At 35.2% G+C, this 21,159-nt stretch overlaps 1 protein-coding gene across 1 annotated transcript in view; it reads left to right on the plus strand.

Moving 5' to 3' along the window:
- Positions 1–20,539, plus strand: part of CDC5L (cell division cycle 5-like) — a 44,360-nt gene extending 23,821 nt beyond the window's left edge. Inside the window, exons 9-16 of the mRNA XM_008572649.1 lie at positions 111–259; positions 2,282–2,444; positions 4,413–4,577; positions 5,814–5,894; positions 6,189–6,431; positions 8,950–9,147; positions 19,122–19,334; positions 20,104–20,539. Coding sequence (XP_008570871.1) covers positions 111–259; positions 2,282–2,444; positions 4,413–4,577; positions 5,814–5,894; positions 6,189–6,431; positions 8,950–9,147; positions 19,122–19,334; positions 20,104–20,208 — 1,317 coding nt within the window. The 3' untranslated portion in view covers positions 20,209–20,539. The remainder of the gene's footprint in view (positions 1–110; positions 260–2,281; positions 2,445–4,412; positions 4,578–5,813; positions 5,895–6,188; positions 6,432–8,949; positions 9,148–19,121; positions 19,335–20,103) is intronic.
- The last annotated feature ends 620 nt before the right edge of the window (positions 20,540–21,159 follow it).

The following is a 21,159-nucleotide window of genomic DNA, read 5'->3' on the forward strand; positions in this document are numbered from 1 at the left end:
ATGTGTAAGAATTCTACCTGCTTCAAAATTTATATAGTAGAGCCAGAAGAGAGAATTCTACTAGCCTTTCTAAACTGTTAAACATGCTTCTTTGCCTTCTCTTTAATCAGGAAGCCCAGAACCTCATGGCCTTGACAAATGTGGACACCCCATTAAAAGGTGGACTAAATACCCCATTGCATGAGAGTGACTTCTCTGGTGTGACTCCACAGCGTCAGGTTGTACAGACTCCAAACACAGTTCTTTCTACCCCATTCAGGTACTGTAAATAAACAGGTTTTATATTTTAGGAAAATGGGTCAAAGGATTTAGACAGCATGTTTGCTTTAGTAATGTTGACAAGAGAATGGAAATAAGTGTTTGCCTTTTTGATTTCTTCTTACTTTTTTATTATTATATTATTGTAGTAATAAATAATAGTATCCAGGAAATGGTTAAATAGTATGGAGCTTCCTTCTTTTTTAATGTTTAAATGCTATCACCTTGTTTCTGCATGCTTTATAGTTGATTTTTAAGAGTATATCAATCCATTGTTAATGATCACTTGGTGAATTTTATAAAAATTGTAATCCTTTTTATGTATGTATTACTGTTACTTTCCCACAAACATTTTATTATGAAAATTTCAAGCATTCAGAAAGATTGAAAGAATGGTAAAGTGAACATCCATATACCCACCACCTAGTTTCTGTGATTGTTAATGTTTTACTTTATTTGCTTTATCACACAGTCATCTATCCATCAACCCATCTTATTTTTTAATGCATTTCAAAGGAAGTTGCAGATATCAGTCCATCTCATCCCTAAACACTTCCACCTGGATATCATTAACTAGAGTTCAGTTTTTGTTCACAATTCTTTTATTTTATGCTTCTGTTTTTTTTTTTTTTTTTTTTTTTTTTTGTCTTTTGTCTTTTTCCGTGTCCGGCAACGGATCGCAACCCTCAGTGTTGCCCCCGTACCGGACTGGGGACCGGCAACGGGATTGCAACCCTCGGTGTTGCTCCCATGCCTCGCTCAGCCAGTGAGCGGGAACCGGTCTGTGTGTGGGATCCGAACCCTCGGGCGGGAGCGCCGCCGCGCTTCCCAAGCGGCGCACTTATCCAGTGCGCCACCGGGCCGGCCCTGCTTCTGTTTTTTAAGAAGAATCTTTAAGATACAAATGTTATGGAAGCAAGTCATATTAAAATGGAATTTGACTTTTGAGGGTTAGAAATATTGGGGTTTTACTTTTAATTTTCAGTGTTAGGATATATTCTCCTACTTAAAGCACCTCAGACTTTATGTTGTATAACTGTATATGACAGCAGAATCAAGAAGCATTGGCTGCCAATCCTTAAATAACATTTAACACTTCTTGTAAGGGTTGTAAGAGAGCCTAATTCCTCCTCACCTGTGTATATCTTGTCTTCCAACTAGATTGTAAGCTCCTTGGGGGCAGGGACCATGTCTTATATGATAACACGACTATTGGGAATAGCTGCCTGGCAGTACCACCAGTCTGGAACACAGCCAAGATGCAGGAAGTAAGCAATGGGGAAAAAAAAGGCTTTGAATCATTACAAGTTGCTGCAAAGTCTGTGGACTTTATTCATAGAGAAGTCTCGTATTTATTTATTTATTTTTAAAATTTATTTTTAATAGCATATTCATTGTTACAAATCATACTTACACTTTATGCCCCTTATCCACTCTCCCTCCCTCTCCCCCAACCTCTCTCCCTTCCCCCAGAACTTATTCATATTTAGATGTTATTCTAAAAGTGTGGTGTTTGGTTTACAAATAAAATGTAAAGGGAAGAACTGCTTAAAGTGTGCAGAACAATGGTAATGACAGTGATAAGGACACAATAGCCAACAGCTTGATAGGGAGGAAGGAGATAAATGATAAGATGAAGACATTGAACTCAAAAGAGTTATCTGGGGTCACTGAGTGTGGTGGCGGACCTCCCTGCCTACTGCATGTACTTAGCCACCCTAATGCATCAAGAAAAGGTTGAAATAATGTTTGGTGGACCTAGTTGAGGAAGGCAAGAAAATATCAAATGTAGTGACTAGTAGAAGTAAATAAAATAAAAGTACTGTGTGTAAATACTATACAAGCTAGACCAAACTTTTATTTTAACCTAGTAGAATTTAAAACCAGGTAGACAGAATTTCTAGAATCTTTCTTTCTTTATTATTTTCTGTATTCCCTCTGAAATAATGTTTTGGAAAAATGTTTAAAATCACAGTCAGAATATAAGTGGCGCTTTTATTAATTGGGATTTCTGTTTTTCTAGGACTCCTTCTAATGGAGCTGAAGGACTGACTCCCCGGAGTGGAACAACACCCAAACCAGTTGTTAACTCCACCCCTGGTAGAACTCCTCTTCGAGACAAGTTAAACATTAATCCCGAAGATGGAATGGCAGACTACAGTGATCCCTCTTATGTGAAGCAGATGGTAAATGTTAATTCTTTTTAATACTCTAAAATTTTAAAAATATATTTCATGGGTGCCAAATTAAAAATTTCTCCTGTCAGTGCACATTATGTATACCTTAAGAATCTATACACCTATGGATGCCAGAAAAGGAAAATGACTTGCAAGACTTTATGAGAGGGAGGAACTTTGGGCTCAGTAACCTGCTTTTTCTTTCTTCATATGTTTGTGAATATTGGTGATACTGAAAGTAATGCTCCTTGTATCTCTTATTATTTTAATTTTTATCATTTACTAATTAATACTTTCCTTTCTTGAATGTTATATTTATTTTAATTTCTTTCTATTTCTGTAAATTAAAATATCAGTTTCAAGTGCCTCATAAATTAGATTTTCAGCTTTGAATTTCTCTGTTTGCTTCATATGTTTAGGACAGTCTAGATCTCAAAGCCAAGTTAATTTGATATTTGTTGTTAATTTCAGTGAAGTTTTCTTTTGTGTATTTTTGCAAGGTGATGTAGAAAGCTAATTATAAAAGTTATGGTTTTTGCTTCTACCCATGTTATTGCTTTTAGTACTTCAATATAGAGTCTAATGCCACAGAAAATCATTGTAAAATTTTTAAAAAATGACTTCCAGTGATATTGACCTGTCTTGTTTACAAATTAATTCTAACTTCATGTATAGATTTGGTTAATTTATAATTTTTTAAATGCCCAAGTTGATATTAACTAATGTCAACTTTGAATGTCTCCGTAAGAATTAAACAGGTTAAGAACCTAATTTGCAAAGCATTCACCTGCATATTTGAGAGGATATAAAGTTGAATAAAGATGTCCTTTGTCTTTTTCTTTTTCCTTTTTGTCTTTTTTACTGACCGGCAACGGGATCGCAACCCTCGGTGTTGTGCCCGCACCGCGCTCAGCCAGTGAGTGGGAACCGGTCTCCACATGGGATCCGAACCCTTGGCGGGAGCGCCGCCGCGCTCCCAAGCGGCGCACTCTCCAGTGCGCCACCGGGCCGGCCCAAGATGTCCTTTGTCTTAAAGAAGTTCTAAATTCTGGGGAGATTGGTAGTACTAAACTAAGTCCAAAAATAATTGCAGTATCAAAACAGAATAAGCCCTTTGAGCAAAACTAACATGCTTATGGTGGTTTAAAAAAGGAATAATCACATTTGTTGGGTGGGTCTCAGGAAAGCTTTCATAGAGGAGACATGCTCATAAGGAGGGTGGGGCTGTCTCAAATGGAGGCCATGATGCGAGTAAGCAAGGAGCATGTTTTGGACATAGTAACTTATGTAGTCCTCACAGCTAACATACATGTAAGATGTACTGGGAATGAGGCTGGAGAGGTGAGCTGAGGATGTACTGAGGAAAACTTTGGGCAGCAGGTGGTTTCTTTTTGTTGTTGTTTTTTGTCAGCTGGCCAGTACAGGCATCTCAACCCATGACCTTGGTGTTACCAGCACCATGCTCTCCCAAGTGAGCTAACCAGCCAGCCCCCAGGCAGTTTCTTTGGGAACTATGGAATCTGATTTTTTTTTTCTACATATGGTTTAGTATTTCCATTAAAAATACACACACACACAAATTCAGGCATCTTTCAGATTAGGTTTTATTAGTCCAAGGATAAATTAACTTTTGAACTTGAACTTGTTCATTTGCTATTAAATTTTAAGGTCAGAAATGTATTCCTTCAAATGAAAATCCTACTGGTCTTTTTTCTGCCCTTGCAGAGGTAATTCCCAAATCTTTTATTGGAATATCTGAGTATCTTCATTTATCTCACAAGTCAAAGTTTTTGATTGGTCTTAATGCAGGGAAGAAGGGGAGATAGAAAATGAACAAAAAACTTGTTTAGTCAGCTCTGAAGTAAGGGATCATTTTTCTAGAATTAATATTAAGCTAATTTTTTTTCAGAAACTCTTATAGAATATTGGTTGAATACTTAATTGTATGAATTGAGAAAGACCTATTCTTTTCTACAGGAAAGAGAATCTCGTGAACATCTCCGTTTAGGATTGTTGGGCCTTCCAGCTCCTAAGAATGATTTTGAAATTGTTCTACCAGAAAATGCTGAGAAGGAGCTGGAAGACCGTGAAGTAGATGATACTTACATTGAAGATGCTGCTGATGTGGATGCTCGAAAGCAGGTGGGTAATTGTGCTAGAAAGAAGTGTGAGTTTGCCTGAATGAGTCAGTATGCTTAAAAGAATGAAGACAGCCATTAAATGTCTCAAGATCTTGACTTATAAGTTTTTTCAGTATTTAAAAATACTATCCTAAAGTAAATTACTTACATCATCAATAATATATACTCACATAATTAATAATATACTCACAGTATCTTGATGGGCATTTTAAAAATGTATATGGAAATTTAAATACCCTCTGTCAAATTAGTTATGCTTCTCTAAAATACACATAGGTAGTTTTTTAGACATTGCTTCAATCAAGTGAAGAAAAGATGTTATTGGTTAGTCTTAAAAAGAAGTTCATCTTGGATTGGTTGAGTAAATGATTTTAAGTTAGTGTAAACTAATAAAAACTGTGGGTTTGGAAATTTAGAGAGTGTGTCAGAATAATATTAGTAACATCTGGTACTAGTATATCTTGTAGTTAATTTCTCATTTTCATATAACAGCCCAGTGATGTAAACTGGCTAGGTATTGGCTCTGTTTTAGAAATGAGATAACAGCCTCAGATGAGTTACGTTAACTTTCCTAGGTCTTGTGGCTGATAAGTGGTGAATTCTGAACTAGAATTGAGGTGATGTACCCATTTCAGTAAGTCCTGCTGCCGTCCGTTTCAGGATGATTTTGGGAAGCTTTAATCTCAGGGGATTGGAGTGTGAATGACATAGATGGATATCATATTTTAGAGGGGAACCATGTGAATGTGCTTTCTGGTGGAGAACAGAGAATCATTCTTTTTGTGTTCTCTCACTACTGAGTTACATTTACTCTCTGAGAAAGGGCATGAAATTTTAATATTACCCCACATTCATAACTTAATAATCATTAAATAATACATTTATTGGCTGTCTTTTTCAATTAAAAGTCAGTAGCTTTGGGGTAAAAGGGAAGGGCTGTGTTGCAATAGTCTCCTCTCAGTTTAGGATTCCCATTTAGACAAGAAAAGTGGTTATCTGATGGATAGATTTGGAGAACACTCTAGTAGACATTGGAAGTTCTTAATTGCTACTGTAATCAGAATGAATAGACTGATTGATTTCTGTTGCTTTAACATTACCTTTCTACAAATTTACAGATTTTTACAGCTTTAGCTCTTGGACTTACATGATCTTATAGACCAGAGTGTTTTCAACTTTACTGAGAGATGTCAAATACTGTATAACTGCAATAATGGATATACAAATCATTTTTCAGGCCATTCGGGATGCAGAACGTGTAAAAGAGATGAAACGAATGCACAAAGCTGTCCAGAAGGATCTGCCAAGACCATCAGAAGTAAGTGTTAGAATTTTTGGCTTAGGAAGTTTTAAGTTTCTTTTTATATGATTGATGCTTTTTATATCATTCATAAAGACTGTAAAACAAAATCTCATCTACTTTCTGGAATATAGTAAAGTAGTTCCCAATCCAGTCTTTAAAATGTTTCATTGGTACCAGTAAGAATTTAGAAGGAAAAAGAGAAATTGCTTTTGAAAGTGTGAAATTGCTATTTATTTATGCTAAAATAGGTAATAACATTAGTATGTTGTAGTGATATATTTGGTAATTGTACTTGTTTTAAAATTTTAGGTAAATGAAACTATTTTAAGACCCTTAAATGTAGAACCACCTCTAACAGATTTACAGAAAAGTGAAGAATTAATCAAAAAAGAAATGATCACAATGCTTCATTATGACCTTCTACATCATCCTTATGAACCATCTGGAAATAAAAAAGGAAAAACTGTAGGATTTGGTACCAATAATTCAGAGCACATTACCTATTTGGAACATAACCCTTATGAAAAGTTCTCCAAAGAAGAGCTGAAAAAGGTATGATTGAGCAGGAATATTTCTGTCTTGACATTTAAGTGTTCGTTAGATGCTGTGTATTGTGGACAAATGTGAACTTGTTTTGCCACACTGATATTCATGAACAACTGAAGCATATGGTTAGGAGATAAGTGTTCATATTAAGTACTATGAAAAAGACATGCTTTAAATACCCTCATCCTTCATGTTCAGTGTTTAGACCCTTATCAGATAAACACTGGCTTTGGGGACAAAATGTTTTTTGTCTCATGGGTGTTGTTGGTTGACAGTTGCTACAGTTGCCATTTTCAGTGTTCAACTCTGCTGTCTCTGAATAGAAATGAATGCCTTTAATACTTACACCTCATTTATTTGGACTAATATGAAAATAAAAGAATATACTAAAAATGTTTGTAGATTAAACATTTTATCTTTTTTTTTTTTAACTGATTTTCTGCTTTTGACAGAGCAGACAGTTGTGATTGTGAATAGAAATCTCTACAGTGGTATAAGAAAATACAGTTGGTTTCATGCTTGGAAGCAGAGTAGTCATTAGCTTAAGTCTTTTTTCTTTAGCCTTCATTCCTGAGGGTCAATTGTAGATACATTGATTTGAAGTGGGCTGCTGCATACTTGGGAGAAAGCAAATAAGATTCTTTCTCCTGTCTTCTCTCATGTACTCTCCTTCTCTCTCCCCCCTCTCAATTTCTTACTTTCTATTTTTCTTATTGCGGAAGTAATACATACTGACTATAGGATTTTTAGAAAATAGAGAAAGGAAAGAGGGGTTAGATTTCCGTTTCAACAACTTGCCTCTTATTTCTGAGTAACTTTGAGGTACTCTTTTTTTTAATAAGTGGCATAGGGAAACTGACATCGTCAAGTGCCTCCTCTATGGCAAGCACATTTACTCATTGAACTGGGGTTGAGAATCAGGCTATGAAATTGATACTTGCACGGTTTTCTCTTTTTTAGAGTGAAAGTACGAGGGGAAGGAGGAATTTAGGAAATAAATTTTCCTAAATTTATTATATGTATAGGAATCTGAAACAAGGATTACATTGTTTCTTTTAGAGGTTCTGTAGGGGATAAATTCTACTTTTTGAAAATAATAATTCTAAATATTGCTTTGGATTATTTGAAGCAAAGTAGTTTAAATATTCTCCCACATTTTATTTATCTGTTTACATTCCTCTTTGTTCCAAAAAGGATTTGAAACAGCTGTTTACTTAGCAAATTCTTTATGAACAGTTTGAAGATAGATTAGCCATACTTTCTCCTAATGATTAAGAGCTGAACTTTAAAATTTTTGCTGTGTATAGTTTCAGAGCTAAATTCGATTTCTCTTTTAATAAAGTGTCAGTTTTTCATGTTAAAATTGGTTTGATTCCATTATCTCCTTTAAGAGGTATTACTTAAAAGTATCCATTCTTTTGTGTAAATATGATTTTCCATTTTTTTGTTAAAATTTTTGGTTTGCTGGTCATTTCTCTTGATTTTATATGTTTTGATGTGTATTTACTTTCCAGTATTACTAGAAAGACTAAAGCCTTCTTTCTATAAGGCACAGAAGGTGTTTGCCAGTTTTTCATGAGCCATGAAGCAAAGGGCTGGAAAAAGTTCATATATGCTCATGAATTCTGTGTGTCTGGTGCTGGGCAAAGCTCTTTGCATATATTATTCACTTAACTGTAATAAATAACACGTCAGGTAGGTATTATCCCCATTTTATAGATGAAAAATGGGCTCAGAGAAGTTAAACAAGTTGATAGCTACTTAATGGTAAATTTTTGATTTGAACTCAGGCCAGCCCAGTTCCCTCCCTCTCATTCTGTCATCTTAAACTGCTTCTTTAGTAGTGAACTAAAGCTGGTTATGATCCATCATGATCTCATTTGTGCCCTCAGTTTCATTCTCTGGCAGCATCAGGGTCATTTTGTCAGAATGAAGGAAAAAGGGCATGTTTCAAAAAGCTTCCTGGTTCCCTTCACTATCTTGTGAGGGCCTGAGCGTAAGGTGGGATGGTAGAGTGGAAGGAGCATCCTAAGCACTGCTGCATTTGGTTTGGATCCTGCTTTGTCTGCTTTCTAGTGACGTGATCTTGAATAAGTTGTTTAATCTTTCTGACAGTTTTATCAGCTAATGAGGTTAATATTGGCTACTTGTAAGGTAGTTGTGATCTTTGGAGATAATACAGTTAAAACTTTTAAAGTCAGTTCCTGGGACATAGTAGATACCTGAGAAATGGTAGCTGCTATTATATTGAGTAAAAGCAAAGGATATTTATACTGTTGGGGAAACATGGATGTTTGAGTTTTTAAAATCAGTCTGTATCAACTTATAGGCTTCTTAATTCATTTCGCTTAAGTATTGTTCTTCCATCCCTCCCTACAGTCCCCTTCCAAAAAACAACCAACCAACCAAACAATACTCCTTGTCTTTGGCCCAAGAAAGGAGGAAAAATCTAATCTTTTTACTCTCTCTCGTGATGGCAAGTATTTGTAGTACTTAAACTTATTGAAATTATTATTGTGAACAGGCCCAGGACGTTCTGGTGCAGGAGATGGAAGTGGTAAAACAAGGAATGAGCCACGGAGAACTCTCAAGTGAAGCTTATAACCAAGTGTGGGAAGAATGCTACAGTCAAGTTTTATATCTTCCTGGGCAGAGCCGCTACACACGAGCCAATCTAGCTAGCAAAAAGGACAGAATTGAATCACTTGAAAAGAGGCTCGAGGTTGGTATCCTTTTAAAATTCTAATTTAAATGTACTTTGATTGAAATAATGAACCAAATAATTCCTCTAGGGAAAAGTTAGAAAAATATTTTTAAAAGTTCATGGAAAAATAGAATTGAAAGATAATACGAATCTTTTTCATGAACTCTTGGAAGTATACTCATAGACCTGAGGTGCTATTGCCTTTTCAATTCTCGAAGAAAACTACACATAAGTGTTTGATCTTCCTTGGCCTTGTTCATTGGTTTTTCAGAATTGCTGGCCTTCCTAACTAAAGATTAGCCCTGCAAATTGACCACAGGCCAATCAGAACCTTTTAGGTGTGGGAGCAAGGAGCAGAGAAGTTAACACTAGTTACTCAGAACAATGTAAATCAATACAAGAATAGCTTGTTTTCTCTTAGGAGGGATCTCAGCACTACCAAGGAGCTTCCTTTCTGTAGCCAAATGAGCACATTTACAAAACTTTGATACCTTTCTGTTCTCCTCTGATTCCTGTAAGTTTGAACTAGAGCAGGTAGAGATTGATTACCTAGACAATTGCTTCCATGATTTTCCATGTCGATGAAAACATTGAAATGTACTAGATGCAGTTTCATGGCATGTGGTTTCTTAATGTAGTCTGCATGTTTTGAATTCCAGAATCTGTGTGGGCACTTTGCCAATGGCATGTTAATTATGCTTCATAGACTACCAGGCTGCCTGGTGGATTCTCAGTGGTGGTCTCTTCAGAGATATTTCTGAGGCCAAGATGGTATGGAAAGAAGGGATATCTCAGGCAATCATATGCAGAAAATGGCCTCAGTGTCTTCTTTTATGTAATTAACAGTATTTCTTGAAAAAAGCATATTTGAAAATATTTTTATTTAGGATTAAAACCAGAAATAGTAAAATCACTTGGGGTGGTTAGGACTGTGTGGGGCTGGGGAAATGAGCAGAAAAAAGCAGTATTTTTTAATTTGGAACTATTCTAAGTCTTCATTGAGATGGCATGTGTAGGCACTTGATGTTTAATGCTTATTATCCTCTTTTTTCAGTTAGCGGGAAATTAATGTTTCTGAAGTAATTCTCATCTTGGGCGAAATCTTAGTTCAGTTCTGTTGATAATTCTAGTTCTATTACTAACTTCCAGCAGGTTGTGCTGTTGCTCCGTGTTTTAATTCAGAGTTAAAGCCAGGGAAAATAGAACATCAGTGGTTAAATTTTAAGTTATATCTTCTGTTGGCGTAGGGTTCATTTCTTATAAGTGGTAGTTAGCAGTGTAATTCTGATCGAAGGTCAGCATTGTAATTGATTGGAAAGCTATTTGGAAAGCTTCCTTGTTACATTTATATATACTTAGGTCTCTCACTTAGTTTGAGAGACTTCTCAAAATCTTCTCATTTTGAGGTGGATAAACTCTTTCTGCCACAAATGGCAAGGACATTTTTTGCTGCTTAAAATTTTAAAAAAACTTTTTCCCTAAATCTCATTTACTTTGTCGAGGCACTAACTTTCATGACAGCAAATAAATGTGTCACAAAGTGAGTGGTGCCATAAAGTACAGTAATTTTTATTTCTATGTTGAATTGGTCTTGTGAGTTTTGAAGGGAAAAATACAGAAGAACCACTGCTGTTCTTTTAGAGATTTATTTGGGTCGTTTATGAGCAACCATTAAAAACATGTGGTTCTCTTTGTTCAGTTCAGTACCAGGAACTGAAATCTTCCGTTGAACTATTTTTGTTGAAGGATTGGTGATTTTGGAAGAATATTCATAAAACAGTCTGAAGTAATTTTTTTCTTCTTGACTTCTGGATAACTTACTTTATTGTTTACTCAGCCAGTTACTTTTAAAGAATACTTAATCAAATCCTTTAATTTAGCAAACTATGCTTATTTCAAATGAAAGTTCATTAAATCTTTTAAAAAGAAAAGCAACTCAAAAGACCCAAATAAACAAATCACCCATTTCATTTGTATCCATCCTTAATTCAGAACTAGGTTTCTGTTAGCTTATTTTAGTTTTTGAAGACACAGTTCTACTGGTTTGAAATACATAAATATTTTATTTCAATTGTGGTAATTCTTTCATCATTTCAGTTGATTGCTAAATTATAAACATTATTCAAAGTTTGTTGTGGAGAAAGAACTCCAGTTATGTTGTATAAACTAAACGCTGTACTTAAATTATCCTCTCCACTGTTAGGTTCAAGGAGATATCTCTCTCTGTGCAAGCACAGTACACCATGGCTGCCAGTGTGTTTGATTTCTGCTGCCATGAACTTTGGAATAGTGAATCTAAATTATGGCCCTATCACAGCCTATCAAGCAAGATGAAATCCAGCTTTGTCGTGGCTGGTGTCTCCTAAATGGATTAAAAAAATATTCCCTGAGGTTTATATTGGAGCTAGTCTTTGAGTCATTACTCAAGATTAATATTTGAAACTTAACACTTAAATGAAAATCCTTAAGATACTCATTTAAAACTAATAGAACCATCTCAGATTTTATATAGAATGTGGTAGGGGGTGTGTGTACGTCCAAGGAGTCTGTTAAATAAATAGAATCAGAATGTAATTACATGTCAAAAGTAAGTGGAAAAGACTTCTGAATTGTAACCAAGTCCATGTATTTTATTCTGCTTTGGAGGCAGAATTAACTTTTAGAATGTTGCCAGACATTTGTGTGTAAAATAAGGCAGTAACAGCAAACACAGAAATAATAGCTAATATCAGAAAAGGAAAAGATGTGAAAGCATAACATGCTGGGGCTGTTTTATTTTATTATTTATTTATTTATTTATTTTTTAAAAGATGACCGGTAAGGGGATCTCAACCCTTGGCTTGGTGTTGTCAGCACCACGCTCACTGAGTGAGCTAACCGGCCATCCCTATATGGGGTCCGAACCCGGGGCCTTAGTGTTATCAGCACCACACTCTCCTGAGTGAGCCATGGGCCGGCCCTGCTGGGGCTGTTTTATAATGTGGTAGCAAAAAGCCCTGTGTATTTTAATAGCTATATGGTAGGAGAGTAGAGTGATACCCCACATTAATAAAAGCTTAATTTCTGTTCAGTGTCATGTCTTTTTATTTTTGGCACCTGGCCGATATGGGGATCTGAACCCTTGACATTGCTGTTATAACACTGCACTGCAACCAACTGAGCTAACTGGCCAGGTTGTTTTAGGGAATTTTCGTTAAAACTTTAAAAATAAAAGAGCTTTAGTACTTTTATTTATTTACATGTTCAGTGAATATTCCCAAGCATCTGCTATGTACCAGACTCTCTTCTAGGCCCTGGGGATACAGCAAGGGACAAGACAAACGACTGCTCTTGTGGGCTTCAGTTATCTGGAAAATGCTTAATGTGGAGAACCTCATTTTCTGATGATGCCAGATAAATGAGTCATTACCATATTTGTGAAGTGCAAATAGAATTTGAAGTGTTCTAATTTGTTTCCACTTTAAGTGGAAATAGGAAATTATCTGAAGACATAATTATTTTGAGTGAAATAATTTCCAGTAGTTGCAAAAGTGAAATGAGAAGTCTGAATTTAGGCCTGCCATTAAATTTAATAGTATTTGAAATAGTATCTAAACTGCTATGTTGAGGAAGTTTGGCTGAAAAGTAGATTTTGTCATGTTAGCTATAAAAATGGAAAGACTTTCCTTAGAGGTAGAAAGTAGGTCCAGAAGTAATACTTCTTCCTGTATTTTACTGGCACAGTCAACATAGTCAAGAAATATTATGTAACATTGACTTCTTGAAAATAAAGTAACTTAAAGAACACAGACAACACATTTAAATCCTCAGTGTATTTGTAGAACTCTTATGAGGACCCCTGATTTTACTGAAGGCTATATTTCAGCAAAATTGGCTACACTATGGATCCCATTTTCTCAGTGGTTTTCATTGTAAAGTCATATTTTTACACGAAAAAATTTCTTTAATACTCTAAAAGAGTGGAAACAGGATAAGGATTAAATTAGTGGGCAATTCTGGGCAGAGGGCTATATATTGCAGTATCTCAGCAGGTTTACGCTTGTGTTCCCTGTGTGGGGGTGGGCGTAGGGGAGAGTGGCGATTTAGTACAGGAGAAGAGTTCGCAGTACCATGGAACACTCTCTCTTTTACCAGGTTCTGTCATGACCTTTAAAGGCATTGACACATTTCTTAGTTGTCTCTAGCAAGAGCTCCTTAAAGCTGGACCAGAGATCTCCTTGGTACAACTGTGTTGCTTCTGTTATGCCTCAACATAAGTTGAATTTGTTTTATGCAGTTTATGTGTTTCACTTCCTAACGTATGCGAATGTAAAGTGCTCTTGCATTCTTTGTTGTCTTTGGAAAGATTTTCTGTAAGGTTTTGCCTTACTGGATAGCTTGCTTTGCAGGGATGCAATCTGATGGTTGCTGACTCTGATAGATGCTGACAATAATCACTTACCTGGATCTGCACATCAATATAGAGAAAAGTTCACTGATGAAACTTAATGCTACTGAGCAGTATAGAGATTAAAGGAGAGTCACTCATGGACTCTTGTTTGCACACATTTTGGTGATTGAACCACATCTTTACTATTATAGGATCATATTGCGGAATGATGGACTAGGAAGTGAAGGTGCCATTGACTGTGTGTTTATTTTGGGTATCCTTAAATCTGTTTTTCCTGCGGTGGAAGGTTATATTCTGGCCCCTTAAGCAAGAGTTTCAATGAGGGATGCTCTTAATGTTTCTGAACTTCACTGTAACAGACTTTAACTGAAGACAGTACTGGAAACCCAAGGATAATGTGTTTATTTTGGAATTACTTAAGTTTAGTAACCTTAACAAACTTAGCTTGAAAGTAACAATTACACTTTTATAAATCCCATACAGCTCCCTTTTGTAATGACCCGAGGAAACACTTATGGCTCCACTGATTCATCTCCTGGGGACCATCAGTTTTCCATTGGTCTCTAGCCAGTCTTTTTTGGACAGTTTCTCTTCTATACATTTAAAAAATAACATTTGTAGGTGTTTTTCTAAAAATAATATCTGTGCTTTGTAGAAAATTTAAAAGAAATAGAAAAAATGAAGAAAAGAAGCCTACTATCTAGACATGATCACCTTAAACATTTTGGTTTATACATACGCTCACACACCCATGTATCTTTTATTTTTCTATGTGTGGATAAAGGGAGGAAGATATTTAAAACAAAATTGGGATTATGATATACTTAATTTTTCAAATAATAATGTATTATAAATATGATTTTTGTTTTATATACGATTTTTTTTTTTTGAGGGGAGCAGCTGGCCAGTACTGGGTTTGAACTCATGACCTTGGTGTTATAAGCCTGCACTCTAACCAACTGAGCTAACTGACCAGCAAAAAAGAAACCTGATCACTTGCTGTCATTTAAAATCTGTGGTAAAAATTAGCTTTGGCGAAATCTTTGAATAATTAAAGGCTAGTTATATTTCACCTTCCTTCTTAAAAGTTGTTAAATGTAACCTGTTTTTTTCCCCCATTAAAATTTTTTGAGAGATGTTTGTTTTCCTAGTTTTATAGCTTGTTAAGAATAAAAGAATTAGGAGTTTTAAAATATAAACTGGGAGAAGTAACGCTTTTCTCAAGTGTCAAATAAAATTCTTTTAAGTGGGTGTGTAAAAGTTAATGTACCAATCAGGAAATGAATGATGGGCAGATCCATTAATGAAGGTCTTGTTTATATGTGTCTAGAATTATTTGTTTTTCAGGATGCTGTCTGGTGGCAGTAAGCCATTCAGTCCCCCAGCTCAAATTTCTTTTTTTTTTATGGCTGCTGGCCGGTGTGGGGATCTGAACCCTTGACCTCGGTGTTACCAGTACCACGTTGTCCAAATTATGCTAACCCACCAGCTCCCACAGCTGGAATTTCTTCAGCCATTTAATAGTTTGCATTTCAAGGGCTGAGGCTAGGAAGACATTTGATTTATTAGCAGTGGTGTGGCCTAATGTGTTGGACTTTCAAATAGGAAACAACTGCATAGCGTTATCACTTATTGGCTCTGTAGCCTAGGACAAGTTACTTAATCTGTCTGGATCTCAAATTTCATAATCTATTACATTTGGGTGGGTAATTATTTTTAATTGGAAGTGTGAGTTTAAGATAATGTAAGATTAAATGAGATGCTCTGTGCCTAGCAAAGAGCAAGTTTTAGTAAATGGGAATTCTCTCCTGTGTCTCTTCAAGACTATATCACCCTTAAAGTTACCTAAATTGGATTAAACTTGGTTTGATACTTTTGAGTATCAAGAAGTAACTTCACCTCGGACAAAGGGGTGACTTAGTTTGTATGGTCTGTAAATTTTGATGAATGTCTGAAATTTGAGACTTGGGTTGATTTTAGGAGACATTATTATACTGAGTGAGGCTTAAAGCTCAGCTTTTGGTTAGTGTAAATTAATTTTACATCATTGTGGATTTTAATTTAACATTTCTTGTAAACATTTTGGTGTGTTGAAATAGTTGACATATTTATACACTTTAATGTCTCCATTATATTTCATTATATTGATGTTTCATGATTTGTGGTGTATAGTCTTAAGTTAACAAAATAACTAGTCTTTATCTAAAAAAATCTTTTATTACAGGAATTTTCAAACATACCCAAAAGTAGACTAGTATAATGAGTCCTCATGTATCATCACCCAACTGTGACAGTCATCAAATCATAGCACTCTTATTCTACCTGTTATGCCCCCTTGCACTGTTATTGAAGCAAATTCCAGATATCATATCATAAAATAGAATTATGTTGCATGAAATTTGTCAGCTTGGTCTCCCTACACATTTATGTCGATATATTCTCATTCATCTACTGCTTTGAATTGAATTGTACCCTTTCATACTGGATGAAGCAGCTTTAATTGTATCAAGTGGTGTTCTACTTTAAATTCTGATAGTGATTGTGAACTTCATTTTATTTAAGGTTATTAGAAATTTTCTGCTGATACATATTTAAAACACAATAATGGCTTCTAAACTTTCATCATAACTGTATTTGAGAGGCTTGTCTGGTGATTAGAACAAAGTATTTAATTCTAGCTCCACTACTAACTGTCAGGTGCTTTAAGATGACTCTGAAGGATATCTGCAAGTAGATATTAGAAAGCATTTTTTGAAAACTTTTGGTAAATAATCTTTAAGATTCAGTGATTTGAAACACCTTTTTTTTTTTGAGTAAGCCAATATTTTATTCAGAAACAGTCATCCTTTAGAGCAGTTGCTAATGCTTGTTTTTTTAAAGGACTTAGAAGTATGAATCTGGTTAGTCAGCCTGATTTTTTCCTGTTGTTTTGTATTTTAAACAAGAAGGTTTTATACTCTCTTGCACTTCAGTGTTGTTTCTGTGTATGTATGGGGGGTGGGGTTGGGCTGATTTAAGGTGGTTTTGTACTGTGTATGCTTGTGCATTTCATGCTTGAGATTTATTAACTTGAAAAAGACCAGAAGCTATAAGTTAGTTTTTTTTTCCTTCTAAAGCATGTTGAACAGTCATAGGTTGAACATTTTACAAAGCATGTAGATGTCTTCCTTCACATTTTAATAATCAATGGCAGATGTAAGATAACTAAGCTAAAATCGAATATAAAAATGTGTATTCCATTTCTTATTTATATGTCTAATGACTAACTTTAGGTAGTTATTTGGCTAAATTAATTTTTTCCTGTTCTTAAATTTATTTTTATATAACGTATTTCCATATTTGCTTGGAATCTTAGCACAGAATTTAAGCCAGAAGACTTTTATAAAACTTGAACTAAGTGAAATAAAATTGTTGGCATTAAATGTAAGCTAACAACTTTGAAGTTTTAAAATCTCTGATTTGGGAATAATAAATGACTCAACTGTATGAGGTGAGGTAATTTCCAGATACAGGGTACTAATAATACCAAATATACCTTGATGACTAATCATACAGTTTCTGAGCATAGGTATGCTATTAAACCATATTGGAAATTGAATCGAATATCCATGGAGTGCAGTTAGTGTATGGCTAATTGAATTATCTCAACCAATGAAAATGTTAATATGTATGACTAATTTTAAAAAAGCACTGTATATATTAATTTGAAATTCTGTGTTCTTACGATTTTTGGAATGTGTATTTGAGTCCATATGTGATTGGAGTGTCTAATGTGGGTATTCCTAGAACATGCAAGTAAATTGCAGAGTAATGAAGGCTTAACTTTTATAAAATACTGAAGAAATGAGTGGTTTTACAGGAGCTTTATTTAAACTAATTTCGATTCATTCACATTTATAAGGCACCTACATACAATATCATCCCTGAATATCCACCCTGCCAATAGGTTTGACTTTGACTTTTAATAAAATAAACTTATTTGACTTTGACTTTTATAAACTAAGCTGGAGATGGATAGATATTAAATACTACTTTTCCAGTAGAAGTACTGTACTTTAAATTTTTAGGAATACTTCATTTTTGGTGTTCTTACATATTCCAACCATAAAAAGCATTGAGACTGAAGGTCTGTTTGTTTTTAAATTAACTGTTACGCATTGAAGTGGATGTTTCAAAGTTGTTATCATAGAAAGCTATGTATTTGTTCTGGTGATTATATTGTTTCTAAACATTTACAAAACATCCTAGGTTCAGTTTTCATATCAGTATTTTGTATTTGGCAATATTTCCCCCCAGTACCATTTGTGCTTATTTACTCCCCACCCCCCACATTTAGTATCTCAGAAAAAAAAGTATTTACATTATCACACTGTCTTCCTTGTTATAGGGTGCTCTTGGTTACATTATTTTGAATTACAGAGTATCATTTTGGGTAGACATTATCCTGAAACTACCCAGTTTGGGTTGCTTATAGAAGCCATTTGATGTGATTCGTTTGAGAGAGTGGGACAGAGAGACAGACAGGAAAAGATGGTGGGGTAGAGGGTGGAAGGGAGAAGCCGACAGATATAAAGAAGTTAACACAGGTTTCATAGTTATTCTTAAGGCTTTGACCTCACAATTGTAAGTGGTGTATGTTGAAAACAAACATTTGCAGATCACTTTAAAGTGTGAAGCGATTATACTGTGGGGACATAGAATATGTACCTAGAGAAGATGCTGTTCTAAAGGGATTCTGTGTTACACAATGGCTCCCTTCTCGTCTGCCTCTCCTTGGACCAACCCTCTAAGCTGGGGCTTTCTCTGCCCTGCTGCATTAGTTTACATGCTCCAAAATTTTGTTGAAATCTTTCTTCTGCTTATTAATCCTCTCATGTTCTTTTGTGAGTTTATACATTTTTTAATTCTTTTTCCATAATTTTAGAATGGTATGAGAAGGCAGCCCTCTTGTGTTCAATATACATATGTATAAGAAAACTGTCATTTCTTTTAATTATATGGTGTCTTTTCACTTCTTAAAATTAAAAAAATATTTTTTTTGTCAAATCTGATATTGATATTCTCTTCCTTTATAAATTTTATGCCAAATTTAGGATTATAACATTATAAAAATAATCTGGTAATTTTATAGTTTGAGGGGGTTATGTTTTGATCATGACTGTGATATATCAGTTGGATGGAATATTACTCAGTAATTAAAAATGTATTAGACACATATAATACAGAAGTGCATTTTTTAGGCATAGATGATGAAGATGGATTGCTGCAAGTGCCAGAACCAATGCAGATGAATGATAGCAGAAGTCTCTTTCAGAAAGTAGACATTAGTTTTTCCCTTACTGTGAAATTCAAGCCTGCTTTGAGATTGAATCATGGGTGAAGTTATTATAAGTAGATTATAGATTATTTGGGACTAACCTATAAAACCCTTGAAGTGCAAGGTAAATCCTTCTTAAGCCTAATTTTGTGTAATGGTGGTTGAGGTATAAAGAGTTGCTTTGAGGCACATAGATGAATCAGTGGTACATTTTTAGTACTGTTATTTAATAGCCTACTTTTCTCATGTATGTTGATGTGGTTCCTCCCCCCCGCCCCCCGCCAGATAAACAGGGGTCACATGACTACAGAAGCCAAAAGAGCTGCAAAGATGGAAAAGAAGATGAAAATTTTGCTTGGGGGTTATCAGTCTCGTGCTATGGGGCTCATGAAACAGTTGAATGACTTATGGGACCAAATTGAGCAGGCTCACTTGGAGTTACGTACTTTTGAAGAACTCAAGAAACATGAAGATTCTGCTATTCCTCGGAGGCTAGAGGTAACATATGTATTGCCTCAAAGCATTGCTTAGAAAGAGAGTTGCAAAGAATTATCAGAGCTTTCCTTTTTACCTTCTTCTGTGCAGGCTGTCTCCAAAGTCTGTACTGTCAGGCTTTTTTCAATGAGAACCTAAAGTTTTTGACATTCTAATCTAGAATTGCCTGTGTATAGATGGATAGATCAGGCAAGTGGTGGATTACAAAGGCTTTCTCTTTACTCATTTTCTCTTTTGTATCTAGATACACTATGAAATGGAATAAGTAACGCTTGTGATTTGACCCCCTGAAACTTAATTGGATTCCATTCATGTAACTCTATGAGGGGAACCTAAACCAGTGTCTTTTTGTTTTGATAATTTAGGATGCTGGGAACATAGCTAGTCATTTCAAAGCATCAAATTCCTTTGTCCAGGTTTGGTTTAGATTTATCTCCCAAGTGTGCATAATAGCCCTGCCCAATTAAAGGCATTTGGAGCTTATTTAAGTGCATTTGTGGGTACTGATAGGACAATAATGGCTTATTTATTTGAGGTAGCAGCAGGGATTTTACAGCAAGATGGTAATCATATGACCAAATCAAAGAGTGGCTGCAGTACTAGTTTTATAGCAAAAGTATTTGCTCTATTTGTTTCTCTTGGGGAATATCTACCTTTTAAGAGTTATGAATTAACTCAGCTGTTACTAAGATGATACAGTACCATAAGATATTTTTTTATTTTCAGTGTATTTATATATGAAATAATTATTTAATATTTTTGTCTTTTCAAGTGTCTAAAAGAAGATGTTCAGCGACAACAGGAAAGAGAAAAGGAACTTCAACATAGATATGCTGATTTGGTGCTGGAGAAAGAGTCTTTAAATTCAAAGTTCTGAAGCATACTTTATATTCTGTCACAGGATCAATTAATTGCTGGTTTTCATATTCTGGAAGGCTGAAACTGATGTTTATTTTCATTGACAAATTTACCCACCATCTGTGGTTTTTCAGTTGTTTATCCTAAATGCTATGAATCTTACATATTCCGTGTACAAAGACTTTAACTCCACAGGACGGATATTTTAGGGTTTAAATTAATAAGATCATTCTTTTAGCAGTGTCATATTTGCAAAATTTTTTAGTTTTGGCCTTTAATTTAAAAAACCTGATTTTAAAGTGCTGCCTATGAGTAAACTTGAATAAAACCAAAATATAAAAAATTGAAAATGTAGCCTTTTGTTTGAAGTAACTAGATACTTAGAGAGCCCGCAAACCAGCAACTATGTACCCTGTGTCATATTTAGTGAGTAACTCTTGGGTAATCAAAATGGCTATCCAGTATCTTAAGTCCTTAAGAGGCAATCCTTTGTGGCTTTGTTAGTTTCAGCAGTCATTTCTCTATACACTGACAAGATAGATTAACCTTGTAATACAAGTTTTTTCTTAATATCACTTTAGGGAGGGTCTCATCTCTGCCAGCTATTTACACAGTATATGGATTAGGATTTAAGAAATTTAATTTTTCTTGACCTCTTTTTTTTATAAGTATTTTTTTGACAAAGGCATTTTTTTTTTTTTACTGACCGGTAATGGGATCGCAACCCTCGGTGTCGCGCCCGTACCGGGGACTGGCAACGGGATCGCAACCCTTGGTGTTGCGCCTGCACCACGCTCAGCCAGTGAGCGGGAACCGGTCTCCATATGGGATCCGAACCCTCGGCGGGAGCGCCACCGCACTCCCAAGCAGCGCACTCTCCAGTGCGCCACCAGGCCGGCCCTGACAAAGGCATTTTAAAGGTTAATTTTAACAAAGCTATCAAACTTTATTTTAAGCTCTGCATTTAGCG

The sequence above is a fragment of the Galeopterus variegatus genome, unplaced genomic scaffold (assembly GCF_000696425.1).
Source record: "Galeopterus variegatus unplaced genomic scaffold, G_variegatus-3.0.2 Scaffold813, whole genome shotgun sequence".
Classification (NCBI taxonomy): Eukaryota; Metazoa; Chordata; class Mammalia; order Dermoptera; family Cynocephalidae; genus Galeopterus; species Galeopterus variegatus.